The 19,726-nt window shown below is 38.9% G+C and overlaps 1 protein-coding gene across 9 annotated transcripts in view; it reads right to left on the bottom strand.

Moving 5' to 3' along the window:
• Bnc2 (basonuclin 2) overlaps positions 1–19,726 on the bottom strand; it is a 385,553-nt gene that overhangs the window by 333,123 nt on the left and 32,704 nt on the right. For 2 of the 9 annotated variants that reach the window (XM_048783913.1, XM_048783914.1), the window contains exon 1: positions 15,661–15,886. The exons of 2 other annotated variants lie outside the window; for them this stretch is intronic. In XM_048783913.1, the coding sequence (XP_048639870.1) occupies positions 15,661–15,681 (21 nt within the window). In that variant the 5' untranslated portion in view covers positions 15,682–15,886. Of the gene's footprint in view, positions 1–15,660; positions 15,888–19,726 lie in introns of those variants that run through there. 5 more of the 9 variants (XM_048783912.1, XM_048783922.1, XM_048783915.1 and 2 more) reach the window with 3 other exon arrangements.

Genomic DNA, 19,726 nt, shown 5'->3' with positions numbered 1-19,726 from the left:
TTAGGGTCCCCATAGCCCTTAGCATTTGTCCTAGTATATGCCACTATTGGTGCCTAGTTTCTTCATTTTCTCCCCTTCTAGATTCAGTTACTCTGAGGGTGAGAAATGTTTCTGTTTTGTTCCCCACTGTATCCACTGTAGTTCCTAGCACAAAGAGTAGACTTGACAAGTATTTGGGGGGGGTATATTAATGAATGAATGAATAATTAAACAGTCTGCCTCAGAAACTAAATAGGACTAATTCTAAGAAGCATTTACTCTGAAGTAAACCAGGAGTGTGTGTTTCATATTCTGAAACAATCAGAGTGTAACCACTCAGTACTTTAAGTACAGGCAGGTCTTATGTTGCTCCTGTTTTCAGAGTTCAAAATTCTGAAAGTATGACTCTAGTAAAAAGTTAAATATATCCAATAACAGAGTACTAAATACGTTAATGTCTTAAATACACAACTTGCAAATAAACAGAAGTAAGGTGCAATTAAGGAAGACAATTAAAATAGAATTATGTCATATTTCCTGAACTTGGTTGGTTCCCAAAGATCAAATTCAGATGTTGCTTTTATTCCCAGGCTTTGAAAATGTAAATAAAACACTCTGCACATTGCTCACTATAAATCTTAACTTACCATTCAAATTTAATCTAAACACAAACATAACCCTAAAACCTCCTCCAGTCCCACAAATACTCAGACAACCAAAATCTGATTTTCAGGACAACAGTTTTATTTAACAAGTACAACATTTATGCTGAAGAGACAAATTATGCAAATAAAAATGGTTTATGCTTGTATCATATCTAAGCTTATACTTCTGCATACTACAAGTTCAAGAATCTACAAATTTACCCAAAGCTCAGGTTGTCTAAGGAAACAATTTCACTATTTTAGACAAATTTAATACTGATTTAGATTTAAGATCTATTTGGGAAGAGCTAACAAAAGCTTCCAACAATATGCGCTGATTTTATATTATTTACCTAACATCTGATCTTAGTATCTATACAACAAACTCAAATTAAAAATTAATTCACAAATTAAGCCTCTACTTTAAACTATTACAATATTCACCTTCCTTGCATGCTTTCTAGAAATGTTAAAGTAATTCAAGCGAAATATTAAAGTCATGTTCAAATTGCATCCATCTTCACTAATCTTGGTTGTACAACAACCCAATTAGTCAAAAGTATATTGTAAGTTTTCCAAATATAAACTTTAAAATTCTTTGAAATTTGTAAAAATTTTTGATACATACTTAAAAGCACTGGAATCTTTTTTTAAGAATTAAAAAAGTCAAACAGTGACAGCTTAAGTTAGTAGTATAATGGAACAAGCATCCAAGTTTCTTTTTCTAGTGAGGTTGACAAAAATTCAAAACTTTTGGTTAAACCAATTTAGAAACTCCTATAGAAAGTGAAGGAAAGCATCACAAGAATAAGAAACAATCATGTTCTTCTTTCCAGTCCAGGAGACTGTACTGCTTCACCGTTCTACTAGAGAGGAGGAAACACAGGTCCCAAGCCTATAGCTGCTCAGTGTCAACACTTAAGTGTTTGATGTGTTGGGAGGGATGTGGCCCTAAGGTCTTTGTATGAGTTTGTTGTACATTTTTTTTTCTGAGTATTTGGGTACCTACGACTGGTAAAAATAAGAAAGTACTCTGGAGAATTTCTTAAATCTAGTTTGGAGCATTACATAACAAAGTGATAAGTGCCTCAAGAAAAGGACTGCAAAATAAGAGGTGGACCTGGGAGACAAAGTGGCTGTCACGCTGCATATAAAGGGAGAGAAGCCAGTGGCAGGGGAAGCTGGCTTACACTCAAGCAGCCTTGAGCACACAGTCAGGGCTTACTCTGACCAGACTCTGGAATGGAAGGAGTTTGGGGGCTGAACAGTGGTTACATCAGAGATGCTTTTAAAGCCTCCAACGCCAACAGGCGGAGTGTCCTGGAAGAACTTGAAGGTGATGTGACCAGTGACTGTAACAAACCTAGAATGGAGCACTGAGAATGAAGAGGAGTAAAAGAGTGATAGGAATTCACTTACAAACCAATCCCCAGACCTCCAACTCCACAGCCATCATTTTGAGACTGTTCTGTTTGGGGTTTTGTTTTTTGGTTTTTTAAGGGGTGATTCCAAGAGACAATGCACAACAATCTATTTAGGGTTTTGCAGAATGAAGGGAGTAGGGGAAAATTTTAAGCCTGTGAGATTAAGAGAATCACTGCATAGAATTTCTTAGAGACAGCTTCCAGGGTATTTTTTTTTAAAGGAATATGCTTTTACTTTAGAGAAAGAACTATAACCTTAAACTCAATGTGCGGAACCCCAGTCTGGACACCAATAAGATTAGTCTGCCCGTGTCTCAAAGTATTCCACTGGCAAGGGTTCTGTCAGGGCATTCACCTACTGTTTCACACTTGACTGGGGACTTTTCTGCACTTCACAGAGGCCAGAATTATAAGAAGTTATACCACAACTGAACGGATTTAGGCCACAGAAAAGTAAGTGGGTTAGGAGATGACTTAAGGTGATGCAGATCTTTGCAATACATGTCTTGAAGAGTGGGGGCAGGCTGGTAAGGCCTAAAGCTTGCAAACTATGAAGGAATTTCTTTTATAAAAAGCATGCAGGGGCTGAAATGTAGCTCAACCGTAGAGCACATGCTTAGCATCATTGTGTGAGGCCCTGGGTTCAATCCCAACTCTAAATAATAATAATAATAGAAAAAGCATGCAAAAATATATATGAACTTTACAAAAATGATGACCTCATAAACAAATTTCCAGGGCTCTTCCCTGGGCCTTGAAGGTAAATATACCTTTGGGCACATGGACCTATTTGGAAGTACAGTCCTAGCACTCAATGGCCATGCTCAACAGCCATCAGAGGAAACAACGCAGCAATCATGACGCAGACACCTTCCCTTGTGAAGGGAAGAAGCAAATGTTCCTGGACAGCACCAGAAGAGTTAAAATTACCCATGAAAAATGCAGGCAACAAGATTCCAATGGCTCAGACTAGCTGATTGCTCTTCTAAGGATCTCATTTGATGGGGATAAAATACAAAGAAGTACGTGCCAGTTTCTACAGAAAACATATGGGAAATTACCTGAGGAAATTTGCTTTCCTTAACTAAACAAGGAGTCTTTTCAGGTATTTTGAGTTGAAACTGGGGAGCACATTCTTAATTACAGAAAAAGGGGAGAAAGAGAAAAGGCCACTAGAGAATGGTAACCACAATACATTACATTCAACTTTCTGGGTAAGTGGAAGAAACCAGAATGGGTCTTAAATTTTAACATACAAAGACCCAGTACAAAATGAAGGAATGAAAGGAGAAAAAGAATCAAGTTTGTCTTCGAAAAAATCTGCACACAAGAGTATTTTGTGGGATGGGGGTTACTGGGGATTGAACCCAGGGGTGCTCTACCATCGAGCCATACCCTCAGCTATTTCTATTTTTTATTTTGAAACTAAATTACCAAGACTGGCCTCAAACTTCCCATCCTCCTGCCTTAGCCTCCCAAGTCACCAGGATTATAGGCATGTGCCTTAACATCCAGCATAAAAGAGAATTTTTTAAAAAAGAATCCAAACATCTTTTACAAATGAACTTATTCCCCAAACTATGGCTCCCCAAAATAAAGTTATAACAATTATGAAATGTAAACTGGTGAGGCAAGAGCTCCCTTTCCTGTCTAGATGCCCTGGGTCAAGGTACCATGAGAACCGATGCCTGGGGTGAGCAAATTATCCCCGGTGAATCCTGTAGATCTGAACCCCAACTGAAGAGAGGGGGAGGCACCCTGCAGTAAGCATAGAGGACTGAGCACAGGTTGAAGCCCAGGCAATGATGACTGTGATACAGGTGGGGCAGAAGAATCAAAACCACAAACACCAGCAAAGTCTTTGATCTGCATGCAATAAGCCCCAAACCTACAGTGGTCCCCTTCTCCTCCCCCATCCCCAAACTCAACTCTATCCAACTGGTTGGACAGGTTCTCTCCTCCCTTACCTGCTAATGGGAAGAGACTGAAAAGAGCAAATGGTCAGGCAATCAATGATTCAAGAGGACAGGTTAAAGAACGGTTAACAGTCATTCCCTTGAGAATAATAACTGGGAGAGGGGACAGGAAGAGAGCAGATTAACACATTCCCAGGCAAAAGAGTGGAGGCCAAGGGAATGGATAGAATTAAACACCAATTGTGCCAGTCTGCATACTTTAGCAATAACTGACATGCAACAAGACAAAGGTCTAAAACTTTGCAGAGCCCTGGACAGGAAGAGAACAAACTCTTTCTCCCTCAACATCTGTGATCTTCAGCCAGTCAACTGGAGTCCTCTCTAGACTTCAATCCTTTTAAGTGTAAAATGAAGGACAGAGAAACTAAATATTACTGGGGATTGAACCCAGGGACACTTTACCACTGAGCCCCATCCCCAGACCTTTTAACTTTTTTTATTTTGAGACAGTGTCTCACCAAATTGCTTAGGGTCTTGCTAATTTGCTGAGGTTGGTCTCAAACTTGTGATTCTCCTGCCTCAGACTTCTGAGTTGCTGGGATTACCACTGGGATTACCACTGGGATTACAGGTATATGCCACTGTGACTGTCAACTAAATTATTTCCCTTAACTCCTTCAGGTACTACTAATATACAGCTCAAATGCAGCATGGTTAAAATACAGAAAAGCATGAACTCTGGAGCCAGCCAGCCTAGGTTTGAATCCCAGCTCTGCAGGCACTAGCTACCTGACTCAGCTAGTTACTTGACCTTCTTAGGCCTCACTTTGTGTTCCCCACCTGTAAAAGAAGAATAATGCTCTTTACATCTCACAGAGCTGTCCTGAGGATAAAATGCTATATTAGCTGTAATTATGGTCACAGGTTTGTTTTTCTTTTTAATTTTTTTAGTCGTTGATGGACCTTTATTTACTTATTTGTATGTGGTGCTAAGAACTGAACCCAGTGTCTCACGCATGCTAGGTTATCACTCTACCACTGAGCTACAACCCCAGCCCAACAGGCTTATTTTTTATCCAGTTATCTTTTGGGTGTAGACATCTACACCCAATCACCTTTCTCTACATTGTTCTTCTGATCTTTTTTTTTAATATTTATTTTTTTAGGTACAGATGGACACAACATAATGCCTTGTATTTTTTTATGTGGTGCTGAGGATCGAACCCGGGTCCCGCCTGTGCTAGGCAAGTACTCTACCACCGAGCCACAATCCCAGCCTTCTCTACATTGTTCTTCCTGGGATGGGCAACTACTTCCCACCACTTCCCAGGGTGCTTCCCCTAGGCCAAAAATAGACCATATTAATTAAGCACAGAATTCTCCTCTTGACCTGATGCAGCTTCAGAACCACACCTAAACTGTATGCACAAAAGATGAGACCAACACAGCCTACAGATAGGTAATATTATGTTCCTTCACCTATGTTCCTTCTTTCCATAGGGTTCAATCTGGTTCAAATGCTGTATCCTCAAAAAAATACATGCTGGGAATGTAACTCAATGGTGGAGCATTTGCCTAGCATTTGCAAGGCCCTGGGTTCGATCCCCAGCATCCTGCACACACATAAAAACAGTTTCTGGAAACCCTTCTGGCAAGAAAAAAAAATATTAGCCTGTGGCTAGTTTGTGACAACAGAACTCTGACCTGAAGCTCCAAAGGCCAAGCAAACCATAACTTTTCTAGTGATATTTTTTCTACTACTACTTGTGCAGATGAACTGAGTTAGCTGACAGTCCTTGAAAAAATGACAAGTTGATGCAGCAACAGTTCCATAATCCAAAAGCAAGGAAATGGGAGTAAATCCTTGGTGGTGATGTGGTAGGATGAAGAGAAAAGGGAACCCTTTAATTAAGCAAGAACATGCCCAGCAAATTTGATTTAGACATAGATCAGAGGATAAGGAAGGAGAGAAAGCAACTCCATCATACACACCACACCCTACTGGGCTCACCTCAAGATAACCCCCACAATCTTAAGCCTCAACATGTCCAACATGCAGGGCCTCCTGTTTCCCACCTGTTGCTACTCCTATAGGCCCAACCTAGGGTGAGACTAATTTCAACTCCTATATAATTCTCAAACCAAGCCCCTATTTTGCAGCCCTACTCCCTCTACTCCATTAGCAGCTGGATAAGTTACAACAAAAGCTCTCTCAAATCCATCCTCCCATCAAATCTCAGATAGTTCCAAAGGCTCTTACATGAAACATGGATAAATCTCAAAGTATCATGGTAACTGAAAGAGCCAGGCTTAAGATTACATACTGTATGATTTCATTTATATGAGACGATGGAAAAGGCAAAACTCTACAGGGATAGAATACAAATCAGGGGTTTCCAGAGTCTGAGGTAGGAGGAGAGATTAGTCAGTCACTCCAAAGCACGGAGAGATTTTAGGGGTAATGAAACTGTTCTTCATCCTGATTGTGGTAGTTTCAGGACTTAGATCAAACGTGCCAAACTATACAGTAAAATGCGTCAATTTTATTGTGCATAAATTATACTTGAGTTTAAAAGAAAATTGGGGAAAATCCTAAAAATCTGTTGCCTATAAGTTTCATGGCATTGCTGATATGGCTGCTAACTTGCTAGACTACATACTCCAGCAACACTCAACTTTTTTAAATGTCCTGTGCTCTTCATGTAGAAGTTTCTTATCACCATCCTCCTCTTCAACATAGCCTTTCCAAACTAAGTCCCCCAGGATGTCTCTTTGTCTCTCCCACTCCTCATATTCCTCGGGCTATAAGCTGGATGCACTTCCTACAGGACCTTATGATGCCAGGCATTTCCCTTGTCATTGTGTTCAAAGAACTCCATCACACATATCATAGGCTGTAGTATAATGATCTTGTCTCTCTCTCATCAGTGAACTGAAATGCAAATTCTTTGAGAAAAGGACTTTTTCCTACATGTATATATGTACTCACCCTGTTACATGACAGACAATAAATCTATGTTGGAAAAAACTGTTTCCTAAAGGTATGTTTTCTGTATACATCAGTGTATCCCCATCACTTTTAAAACTGCCTACTTAGCCTAATAAATTCAGGCATTTTGCATTGTAATATAAAACTATTAAAATGATCATGCAAGCTGAATCCATGCAAAGCCATCTTTTTGTTTGTTTGTTTGTTTTTCTTTTGCAGTACCAAAGTTTTGTGCATGCCAGGAAAGCTCCATACCACAGAGCTACATCAGACTTTGTTTTCTATTTTGAAACAGGGTTTCACTAAACTGTCCAAGCTAACCTCAAACATGTGATCCTCCTGCCTCAACCACCCAAGTTGCTGGGATTACAGGTATGTGCCACCACTCTGGGCCATGAAAAGCAATCTGAATAATCAATAGAAAAATTATGATTGTTCTATGACTCTTAAAAATTTTGTTTTCAGAACATTAAAAACTTTCTATCTGCTATAAATGTAAAGAAATTTTAACAATTAAAATATCTAGTGTACTGTAATTTAAATCATTAGAAACTCTGAGAATTGAAGTGTTTTATTTATTTAAAAAGTGTTGGTGGGACTAGAGTTGTGGCTCAGCAATAGAGTGCTCACCTAGCACGTGCGAGGTGCTGGGTTTCATCCTCAGCACCGCATAAAAATAAATAAATAAAATAAAGGTATTGTGTCCAATAAAAATAAGTATTTTTTAAAAATGTTTAAAAAGTGTTGGCCAGGCACATTGGCATATACCTGTAAGTCCAGCAACTCAGTTTTAGGCCAGCCTCAGTAACTTAGTGAGATTTCACCCCTCCCTGCTACAAAAAAAAAAAAAAAAGCATATATTTCAGTATTGGATTCAATCCTCAGTACTGAAAAAAATTTTAAAAGTGCTTATAATAGTAGTTTGAATAGTGCTGTCTTCCTCCCACTTTGTATCTTCCTATGTCTTGATGGACGGGTATAAGTTCTAAGTTTGGGTTAACTTACAACATTTTGTCCTTTGTGTTTTCCCACTCATATGATATCTCTGAGAGTTGCTTTAATGGGAAAAACTTTGCCTGATCCTTTCCTCTGTTACATCTTCATTGTTCTCAATATGACCATTCTCCTAATTTATACCAAGTCAGTTACCCATCACCAAGTTCCCCTGACTGCATGCATAAAGACCACTAACAGGGTTGATGTTCCCTTGGTCAGCAATTTTTCTCCAGAATCCTAATTACAATTAGTTCAAATTTCTCTTTCAATGTGGACATTTTTTCATTTCTTTGCTGCACTTTGATCTTTGTTGACCAATTCCCTCTTTCAATTGTCCATTTTTATGAAATGTTACACAGGTTTACTACAGAAAACAAGTAGGCAACTCAGCTACATGCTTTGCTGTAGGTATATGAACCATATAACAGAAAGAGCTTTATACAATTACCATTCATATAATGTGATAAGTAAAAATTAGACTATACTATTGTGGGAGGACTGGCATATTTAATTAGCCACAGGAAAAGAAAATTATGTATATTGAAACCGTGTAAAATGAAAAATATATGTATTTAATAAACAAATGATGTTAAAATGAATAAATTGGGACACCAATGGGCCACATTAAAGAAACGGGAATGATGCCCTTCCTGTCTATATCTTCTGATAACACCACAGAACCAGGGCAACTTCCTAAAGACCCAATTCACAGTCAAGTGTAACAGATTAGAGGAAAAATTCAGACTATAATTCCAACTGTTATTAATAATAAAATAATATACTGACACTGTGTTTCTGTGACATTCTCTATAAAATAGAGAATACAGATAAGACAGTATCATCTTCTTCAAGGGTGGTTATGAAGACCAAAGGAGAAAATTACTTAAAGTATTTCTTTAATTCCATCAGATGGGGTAGGGTTGTGGTTCAGTGATAGAGTGCTTGCCTAGCACGTCTGAGGCACTGGGTTCGATCCTCAGCACCACATTAAAAAAATAAAGATACTGTGTCCATCTGTAATATAATTACATTAATTATATTAATTAATTAAAAAAATTCCACTAGAAAGCCAGACTCGGAAAGTCAAGGGCTGAATGTTTTCTCTCATATGTGGAAGCTAGAGAGAAATAAGAAATAAAAAGGGGGGCTCTCATGAAAATAGAAGGAAGAACAGTAGAGTGGAGGAAGAAAATCAGGGGGAGGAGGGTGGGGAAGAGGAGAGACTGCAAAATGAAATCAACTGAACTATGCCATGTGCACGTATGAATATATCACAATGAATTGTACTTATATGTATAATTATGATGTACCAATGAAAAGAGCAACATATAAATACATAGAAGGAAGACAAGTAGAGGAAGGGAAGAAGGAGAGAATATGGAAGTCCTGGGGATTGAAATGGCACAGCAAATTAGCTGGGCGCAATAGTGTATATCTATAATCTCAGTGGTTAGGGAGGCTGAGACAGGAGGAGAGAGTTCAAAGCCAGCCTCAGCAAAAGCAAGACAACTCAGTGAGACCTTGTCTCCAAATAAGATACAAAATAGGACTGGGGATGTGGCTCAGTAGTCATGTGCCCCTGAGTTCAATCTCTGGTACTCCCCCCCCCAAAAAAAAAGGAAGAAAGAAAGAAGAAATGAAGCATATTATAGTCCATGCATGTATGATTATATCAAAATGAGTTCCATTATCATGTATAGCTATAATGCACTAATAAAAACATTTTTTAAAAAATTTTTTTAAAATTCAACTACATACTATCATATCATCTATATGCTTAGAATGCACCAGGCACTACTATAAGAGTTTGCATGAATTTTCTCATAGGATCCTCATGACAACCTACAAGGTAAGTGGCATTATGATCCCTATTGTATAGAATACCAAACATAAAGAAGTCACATAACTTGTCTAAGAACATGCAAACTGTAAGCAGTGAAGCCTGAATTTGAACTCAAGAGTACACCTACAGGCAAGTTCTTCAAAACTTCATCACTAACTCATTTACCTTTCTCAAGAGAGGAAACCATCACTGGGAAGGTTTATTTAACACCGACTTGGAGGTGTCACACAAATCTTATTCACTACGACTCAACAGCATCATCAAATGTCCAGTAATTCCACTGAGACATTTTCAGGTTTCTAACAAAAGAACAAGGATGTACAACATCCACAGATATAAGGAGCTAGGAAGACAATTCCAGACTGCAGAAGGAGCCAGAAGAGTTGAGTGGAAAAGCTAAAATAGATCCAGTTATTTTGTCCTAGTGAATAGAAACATAAATACCAAAAGAGAACCAACTAAGAAATAAGATTCACTTTACAGGAATAGGGAAAGACTTGTATTTATCATGAGTGTGTAAAAAAAGAAGAGTGCTATAAAAACAAGATATGTAGAGCCAACAAACTTCATTGACATTTTCAGTACCACTGACCCTGAAAGTTAATAACACTGCTCGCTGAGGTCTGATTTCACAAGGCATTCCATATGGAACAGGAACGTGAGAGCCTAATAAGGATGTATGATTCAAAAGCAAAGGGATTAGTTAGCTAAAATAAGTGGATTCCTCTCTAAATATAATCCACTCATAAGGACATTTAGAACATTTGTATCTCATTAGGAGTATTAAGTGAGAAAAGATTCTCAGTACCAAACAGTCCTAATTATAATGCATCTTAGGAAATAAAGTGAGGTTTCTTAACTAAAACAGAAAATGCACTGCAGCAAACAGCTTTCATATAATAACAGAACTGTCAACAAAGTCAGACTCCAAAACAAACCTAACTGTGAAAACTGAATAACCACTCTAACAACACCATGCTTTTTTAGATTATTTCTCAATACTTCACAGTCTTCTTTCTCTTATTATCAATCATAACAAGCCAAAGTAGAAATAAGATGCCTCAGCAAAGAGTGCCCGATTTATAAACAACAGAAACGAACTGACAAACCAAACATCAACTTTGTCTGCCCATCACAGCCCTCACCAAGACGTCACAGCGGTGAGAACGCGAGGGTCGGCAAGATGTCTCCCGGGTGGTGAGCACTCGCTATGGGAAGGCTCAATTCCAGTTTTCAACCCCACTAAAAAGGGGTACATGCCTTTCACATCTTGAAACAGAAAACTGTTCAGCTGATATATAGTGGATTGTGTGACTTAGTTACAGATTATAAAACAAGAAGTCAGAGGTGGCGCCCAGTGCCGGGTGTCGATGTCACAGGCTCCACCTTTCTTCCTCCCAGGTGTCCTCCTCCTGCTGCCAGCCTGGCCCACTGCCTCTCTGAGCATCACAGCCACATTCCAAGCAGTCATTTGTTTTTCATTCCACATGGAAAACTTTCACTATCCCACTCCCAGCAGTCTTCCTCTTACAAATTATAGGCCAGGACTTGGCTACATCCCTGCTCATACAACCAATCACTGCTAAGGGAATGCAATTATCATTACTGATTTTTTTTTTGTATTGATCATGAGATTGCTCTTATCTTCCTTGCTGAGATCAAGGTCTTTCTGTTCTCACCTTCTACCCCCAGTCACCTGGAAAAAGAGATGTGGGACAGATGACATCAGTATTTTTAGGTAACGCATTAGTATTTACCTCAATTATTTCAAAAAACCACGTAACAACTATGAAAGGGCTGCTTTATATGAGGAAGCACAACAGTCAATATCACTACCTGGACCTGGCTAAGAGAACACTCCACCACTAGACAAACTGAGGCACCAAAAGGCAGTGAACTATTTTACTTGTTAGGTGAGTAAAAACCAGTAGATCAAAGCAGTTTTTAAAATGTACAATTTCTCAGCCAACAGCTAGAATCAGAAGAAACAGTCTAAGTTCTCTTCAATTTTACATCTTCTAACATGATCTAGTTGAACAATCTTACCTAACCTCACCTCTCTTGTCAGTCTCTGCTTAGGGAATTGGGACAAGGGGGAGTGGGGGAATAAGACACGAGTTTAGTTCTGTCAATCACTCTTTTCTTCCTTTTTTTTTTAATTAGCTGTCCTTTCTAATTTAGGCAATTTTTTCCCTTCCTTGAAAAGCAGTGTCAGGGTCAAGTTATCTGATTGAAGGATGAAAAAAATACAAATACACACACACACACACACACACACGTGCAAGACATCTTGTGTTCGTGCTTTTCAGTTGACGGCTTATGGTGAAGGTAAAATTCAAACACCTTAAGACACATAGAATGCCAAACCCTCTTTGGGTGCACGGACCATTCTTTCTATATCTCAACTTTACAGACAACATTCATCCTGAAATTGGAATCATTACGCTGATCCCTTTATAAAGTACAAACACAAATCTATGATTTTTCTTATTATTAAGCTAAACTGTATCACACATTCCTCCACAAAAGCATCCATATTTGCCACCACTGTGCTTTGGGCTGTTGTTCCCACAGGAACATCTGCTTTGCCAACTAATGCTATCATTTCCATCATCTGAATATTATCAGGTGAAACTCAGAATCCATCTCCAATGTCCCCTTTTCCTTCATGCATGGGAACCATCCTTTAGGGTTCATTCTCTGTCCAGTTCAACTCTCAACCTCCCCAAGGCCTTTCACTGACCTGAAGAAAAATGCAATTCTTTATGAAGGTCCCCACAAATACTGAGACTGAAAGGGAGACTGGCTGTAGTCGAAGTGGGAATGTTGCCTGCATCTTTCCTTTTCTTTGAGTCCTTTAAAGCAATGCAGGAGGAAAAGAAAGAGCAGAGGAGGAGGGAAGGCGCAAGAGAAGACAGTAAGAGGACTCCATTCCTGACTGGTTTTTCTCTTCTTCAGGGATGCCCAGTCTGCACACATCTACACAACAGAGCAGACACAAACACATAATGACTGCTAATTCTGCCCTTTTTTTTTTTTTTAACACACTCCAGAAGTCACTGCAATACCGGAAACATTTGGGAGACTGAGCCATCTGATGACAATTACAGGAATCCTGGAAGGGAAAAGAATGCTCAGGGAAGGCCAGACGGCCATTCAATTAAGAACCTTAGCTCAGCCCCAGAGCGTTCTCTTCACCCTCCACATCACTGCCGGCAAGAGGTGACGGTGATGCTGTTATCCACAGTTCCAAGCTGATCCCAGGGAAAGGCATGCTCATACACAGTGCTCCAGAGAGGACAGCATGATTTTTGGTTTGCTTGGTTTTCTCATCCTTTGAAGTAGGACACTTCATGACTGTCATGAGTTTGGTTCCCAAGGGTGTGAGGCTTATAGGAACCACGACCTTTACAGTAAGATGATTTAAGAGGCAAACCACTGGAAATGTTAGTACGAAACTAAAACTTTCCAACTTCCTTTATTCCTTGAATTGATCCTTGTAAAATAACACGTAAGGCAGTTGGGAGGTAAAGGCTGTGGTTAAGAGGAGAAAAGGAGCTAACATTTACTGAGCATCTCCAAGAACAAATCACTTTTAGGATTTGGAAACCATGCAAAGGAGATAGCATCCCAAATTTTATGAGAACTAAAACTCAAAAAGATAATACACCTTGGGCTGGTTTTGTGGCTCAGTGGTAGAGTGCTCGCCAAGCACATATGAAGCACTGGGTTCAATTCTCAGCACCACATAAAAATAAATCAATAAAATAAATAAATAAGGAAAGGTATTTAAGAAAAAGAAAGACAATGCACCCAATCCCAAAGCTCTTGGATTAGAGCCTCAAACCAATCGGACTCCAAAGCCCATGTTCATTCCACCAAGTTATACTGCCAGTGGGTCAGCTAGTACATAAAACAAATGGAACCAGGATGGCACTATCTAATCAAGGCATGACTGACTTAATTTCTTTATTCTTAAAGATTTTATATAGTTTTATGTTCATTTCTTATCCACTAATATAAGTATATTTACATGCCAATAAAACTTCCACAAAAGTCTGATCTTTCAAATAATCACATCATAATACCTTTTATAACTGAAGTTCCCAATGTAAAGTCCTGGGCTAACAGGACAAAGATACTTAAAAATGTGAAATAGCACATGCTCAATAGAGATGTCTAAAGATACAAGGAAGAAGAGTAAACTGTTCAAGAGGGAATCATGATTCCGGACTGCCTGCTACTTCAAGAGAACTAACTTAAGTGTATTCATAATCACATTTGGTAAATCTTTATGTTAGAATTATAATCAACTCAAACACCCCCCCAAAAAATGTACAAAATCTAAAATTAGGGTTGCTAATTACCATTTAATTACATTCAACCAATGCCTTTTGTGAGTCTCTAGGGTAGTTAAGTGTTAAAACACTTGAAATTTCTTAAGTAGAGTCAGAAGTAGAATACTTGCTTAACAAAAGCTGGGTTTCTACAACGTGGCACCCAACAGAGAACTGCCCAACTTCCTTACACATGGTGGTAGCAGCAGTAATGAAGTTACTCATGGTGATGATGAGAGTAACAGCAATTTTTGGTTATGAAGTCTCAGTGTTGGTCACTGTTCCTAACCTTCAATATCGATTTTTGGATTTAACCCTCTCTAAATTTCTTAAAGGTAACAAATGTTTTTATCTCCATAAAGTAACAAGCACTTGAACTCAGAAAATCTGAGTTCAAGTCCCATTGTTGGCTCTAATGGCTTGAAAATAGCTTTATCTTTCTAAAATCCACCTTCTCGACCATACGGTGGAAGAGTTGGGCTGAAAGCACTGTGGATTAAATGAGCTCTCATGTACTATGAATCAGATGCCCATCTGAAAATATACATGCCCCTCCCAACCCATGGAAAACACATATCACCACATAATCATGTCCTTCAACTTCATTATGGCTTCACAATCTTTCCTAGCACAGTACACCAGGAAGTCATTAATAATCAACACATTCTAGCTTTGAAAATGAAAACACCTTGGTCTCGAAAGATGATAGCATCACCTAGTTTAAAGCTAGGTCTGCCTCTGGTAAGTGTCACAAAAGGCCTGGAGTGGTGGATTACAGGCAAATGGGACCAGGAAGGCTGCATTAGGAGCATTGCGAATTCAAGGCCAGCCAGGGCAATGTAGCAAGATCCTGTCTCAAAATGGAAAAGGAAATAAAGAAGGATGAAAAAACAATATCGGCAACAACAACAATAATAAAACCAAAAATAAAAAAGGGTGAAGATGTAGTGGTGGTAAAGAGCACCCCTGGATTCAGTCTCCAGTAACACACACACACACACACACACACGAGAAAAAAAGAAAAGAGAGAGAGAGAGAGAGAGAGAGAGAGAGAGAGAGAATGCATCACCAAAATCCAAAAGCTAAATCTCTAGGGCTAGGGGTGTAGTTCAGTGGCAAAAGGCTTTCCTAGCATGTGCGCAGTGGTTCAATCCCCAGCACTGGAGAAAAAAACAAAAGCTAAAGCTCACCAGCTAGAAATTTGAACCCCCCGAATGAGAAAAGTCAGTTGATACCAGGGATAGGCTGAATAGTCGAGAAACTGTGGTTTCTTGCCACCCCAGAAAGCTGGCTGACCTAAGCACTCACATATCTAGAAAACAAAGGTACAACTCTAGTCGGCCAGGGTGGGGCAGGGGAAATCCATGCCAAGCCTCAGGAAAGGAAGCAGGGCTATCCCACCAAAGAGAAGACTGCCTCCAAAAGGGAAGTGTGGGATATCCACAGGGGGGGGAAGAGGTCCAAATCCTGATTTTCATCTGGCCCTGCTCCCATGTATTAAGTTAATGTTTTAGCTCAGTGAAAGTAATTACCAGCCAGGCTCTGCAATCCATCAATTCACCCTGGGCATTCCTGCTGATTCTTTCTTTGGTCTCTAGGACCCAAGAATCCCTTTTGTTGATCTGCAAGTGCAAAGGAAAGGTTGGTTGTTACTAGTTTCTCTTTCTATTCTAAATTTCTGCCAAGTAATTAGGAATAGAAAATGAACTATTTTCAAGTTTTTAAATGGAAGCTATGGGGGTTAAAGTAGGCATAGCCTCTCACAAAAATAAGATTAAAACCATACATCTTTGACATGCCCCCTCCCAAGTAGAATGGACAAATGTAATTTGGCTCTAGGCTGTGAACTCAGGGACTTGATCCAAATCACCTCCATTCTAATTTAGGTAGTCTGGCAAGAGTAGCTTAGTCAATAAATGAAATGTATACGGGTTTACAAGAGATGTTCATATATCCTCACAGCTACCTTTATGGAAAATGTTATCGGCATTCCCATTTTACAGAAAAGGATAACAAAGCTCAGAGGTTAAAATACTAGCCCCAAGGTCATATTTAAATTGTGACACAACAATCTCCTAATACTAGATTTCTATACAATTTTTCCAAGTAACTATAATATGGTTTAGAGGAATTCCTCCAACTGGAAGTAATATTTAAAAACCACATAAAGAACTGTTTTAAGTTTTTTTTGTTTTTGTTGTTTTGTTTTTTTTTTTTTGGTACTGGGTATTGAACCCAAGAGTGCTTCCCCACTGAGATACATCCCCAGTCCTATATTCTTTTTATTTTTTATTTTGAGACAGAGTTTCGCTAAATTGCTGAGGCTGGTCTCCAACTTGGAATCATCCTGCCTTGGCCTCAAAGTCTCTGGAATTATGGTCATGCACCACTGCAGCCACTTCACATGTTAAGAACCTTATGAAAGGGTTAGGGATGTAGCTCAGTGGTAGAACACTTGCCTAGCATATGTGAGGTCCTGAATTTTATCCCTAGTACTGGAAAAAAAATTAATGAATTAGAAAGCCGTAAGCATCAGTCATGTAATAGGCTCATGTTTGTTTTGCATTCCCCACTTAACTACATAGACATGATAGAGGAAAATTGGAAATCCCTCTGCAGTGCTCCCTACCACTCCCCTGTGAATCCATTTCCATTGCACAACTACACTGATGAGCAATAATAAAAACATGCCCACAGAATGTATATACAGGGTAGAAGTGAAGAACCGAGTGGCAATAATGACATCAATGTTGAGTCCCTTCTGCCATTTAAGCTAGAAAGACAACTATTGCCTTGGAAAACCAGCAGTCCCATGAGTAGGGCATCAAGGACAATACCCACCACCAATCCAACACCAAGTGGCTGAGAGTGCTGTGGAGTCACATGCTGCCTAACAACTGCTTTAGTCAACAACGGACAACATATACATTGGTGGTCCCAAAGACTATGATGAAGCCAAAAAACATCTAGTAAACACATGGCTGAAAAAGAGACAAGAGGAAAAAACTGCAGAAGATGAAAAAGAACAACAACTCCCAAGAAGATTCACAGTGGAGGGTTTTAGCAGAAGCTTCTGAAGATCTCAAGAAGCTCCTTAAAATATTGGGAATGTAGACCCTGAAATGGAATGGTTTTCATTAATAGAGAGGAATGTTCATGGTACATTATCTGCTTGCAAGCAAATCTATGATGGGGAAAACAAAAAGCCATGTAAGCCACCATGAGCATATTTCTAAAAAGAGAAAGAACTCCTCAAGAAGAGCCTCAGGCAGGCGCTTCGGGGAGGAATTCTGGAAAACATTATTATCATAGAAGATGTCTCCATGTGTTATTGCCCATGAAGACCTTTTAGTGGGGCAAAATGTGGACTTGGAAGACCCAGATATTGATGATTCTGACCCTGCATAGGCCTAGGCTAATGTGTATATCTGCATGCTAGTTTTTGTTTTTGTTTTAGTTGTAGATGGACATAATACCTTTATTTTATCTTTATCTATATATATATATATATATATNTATATATATATATATTTCAGTTGTTGGTAGACCTTTATTTATTTATATGCAGTACCGAGAATTGAACCCAGTGCCTCACACATGCCAGGAAAGTGCGCTACTGCTGAGCCACAGCCCCAACCCCACTTTATTATAATTTTATGTGGTGCTGAGGATCGAACCCAGTGTCTCCCATGTGTAAGGTGAGCACTCTACCACTGAGCCACACTCCCAACCCTGCATACTAGTTTTTAACAAAAAAAGTTTAAAAAAATAAAAATGTTAAAAATTTTTTAAAGTTTATATATATATATACACACACACACATACATAATACATACATAACAATTTTTTTTTGTATAGATGTATACTATACTTGGGGAAGTGGGGAGGGTTGTTTGTTTTTTGATACTGGGGATTAAACCCAGGGATGCTTAACCACTGAGCCACATCCCCAGCCCCACCTTTTTTTTTTAAGGTGCAATTTTTAAAAAATTTTTTAAATTTTAATTTGGTATATATGACAACAGAATGCTTTACAATTCATAATTTTTCATATCTCTGGTTGTACACAAAGTAGAGTCATATCTTTCATGTCTTCATACATGTACTTAGGGTAACGATAACCAACACATTCCACTGTCTTTCCTACCCCTATGCTCCCTCTCTTCCCCTCCTTCCCCTTTTCTCCTTTGCCCTGTCTAGAGTTCATTTAATCCTCCCACCCCACCCCACCCCCACCCCTCCACATTGCAGCATATTATGAATCAGCATCCTTAAATCAGAGAAATTATCCAGTATTTGGTTTTTTGGAATTGGCTAATTTCATTTAGCATTACATTCTCCAGCTCCATCCATTTACCTGCAAATGCCATGATTTTATTCTCTTTTAATGCTGAATAATATTTCACTTTGTATATACACCACATTTTCTTTATCCACTCATCAACTGAAGGGCATCTAGGCTGGTTCCACAATTTAGCTATTGTGAATTGTGCTGCTATAAACATTGATAAGGATGTGTCCCTGTAGTATGCTGTTTTTAGGTCATTTGGTATAGACTGAGGAGTGGGATAGCACATCCACAGCCCTTTTTATATTTTTCTTTTTGAGACAGGGTCTACCTAAGTTGCTTAAGGCCTTGCTAAGTTGCTGAGGCTGGCTTTGAACTAACTCATGATCCTCCTGCCTCAACCTCCCAAACTGCTGAGATTATGAGCACCACTGGCCCAGCTATGTTTGTGTTTTAAGCTGTGTATCATTACAAGAGTCAAAATTTTAAAAAAATAAAAAGTTTATAATTTAAAAAAATTTGCAGTAAGCCACAGATAATTATTAAAGAAATAATTTTTATAGTTTTAGTGTAGCCTAAGTTGCACAGTGTCTATAAATTCTGCAGTTTATAGTAATGTTCCAGGCCTTCACATTCACTCACCACTCACTCACTCACCCAAAACAACTTCCAGTTCTGCAAGCTTCATTCACATTAAGTGTCCTACACAGGTATACCATTTTTTAAAACCTTTTATTCTGTATTTTTACTGCACCTTTTTCTGTACTTAGAGACACAGATATTGCCTATGGTATTCAGTGCAGTAACATGTTGCCAAGGTCTGCAGCTTAAGAGCAACAGACTATATCTATGTAGCCTAGGTAGGTAGCAGGCTAGTATACAGTACACTCTACCATGTTCACGCAATCATGACTTGGTATTCTGAAGTGTTCCCATTGCTGATAGATACATGACTATACAGACCACACGCACGTTGTTCCACTATATAGAACCAAGGAACCTGCAACTAGAACTGGCAACATTCAACTCCTTAGGCACATCAATCTGCAAGTACACACATGTACTTTTCATTTAATAACTCCCCAAATAATATATTTTAGCTATAGATAATCCGAAAAGTGTAGCCAAATGTAAAGAAGCAGAAATTAATGATAATCTCAGAGACAATGACTGATAGTATTGGCCTTTTTCCTTCCAGTCTTTTTTCCCCTGACAGCTGGATTTGAAATGCTTATTTCTATGAGAAAAGGAAGTATCACTTTGGTCAGGCAGTAACAAAAAGGGCAAGAAGAAGAATTTCTAGAAGAAAT

Source organism: Marmota marmota, unplaced genomic scaffold (genome assembly GCF_001458135.2).
Source record: "Marmota marmota marmota unplaced genomic scaffold, marMar, whole genome shotgun sequence".
Taxonomy (NCBI): domain Eukaryota; kingdom Metazoa; phylum Chordata; class Mammalia; order Rodentia; family Sciuridae; genus Marmota; species Marmota marmota.
The sequence above is the reverse complement of the archived record's forward strand: the minus strand, read 5'-3'. Positions and strand labels throughout refer to the sequence as shown.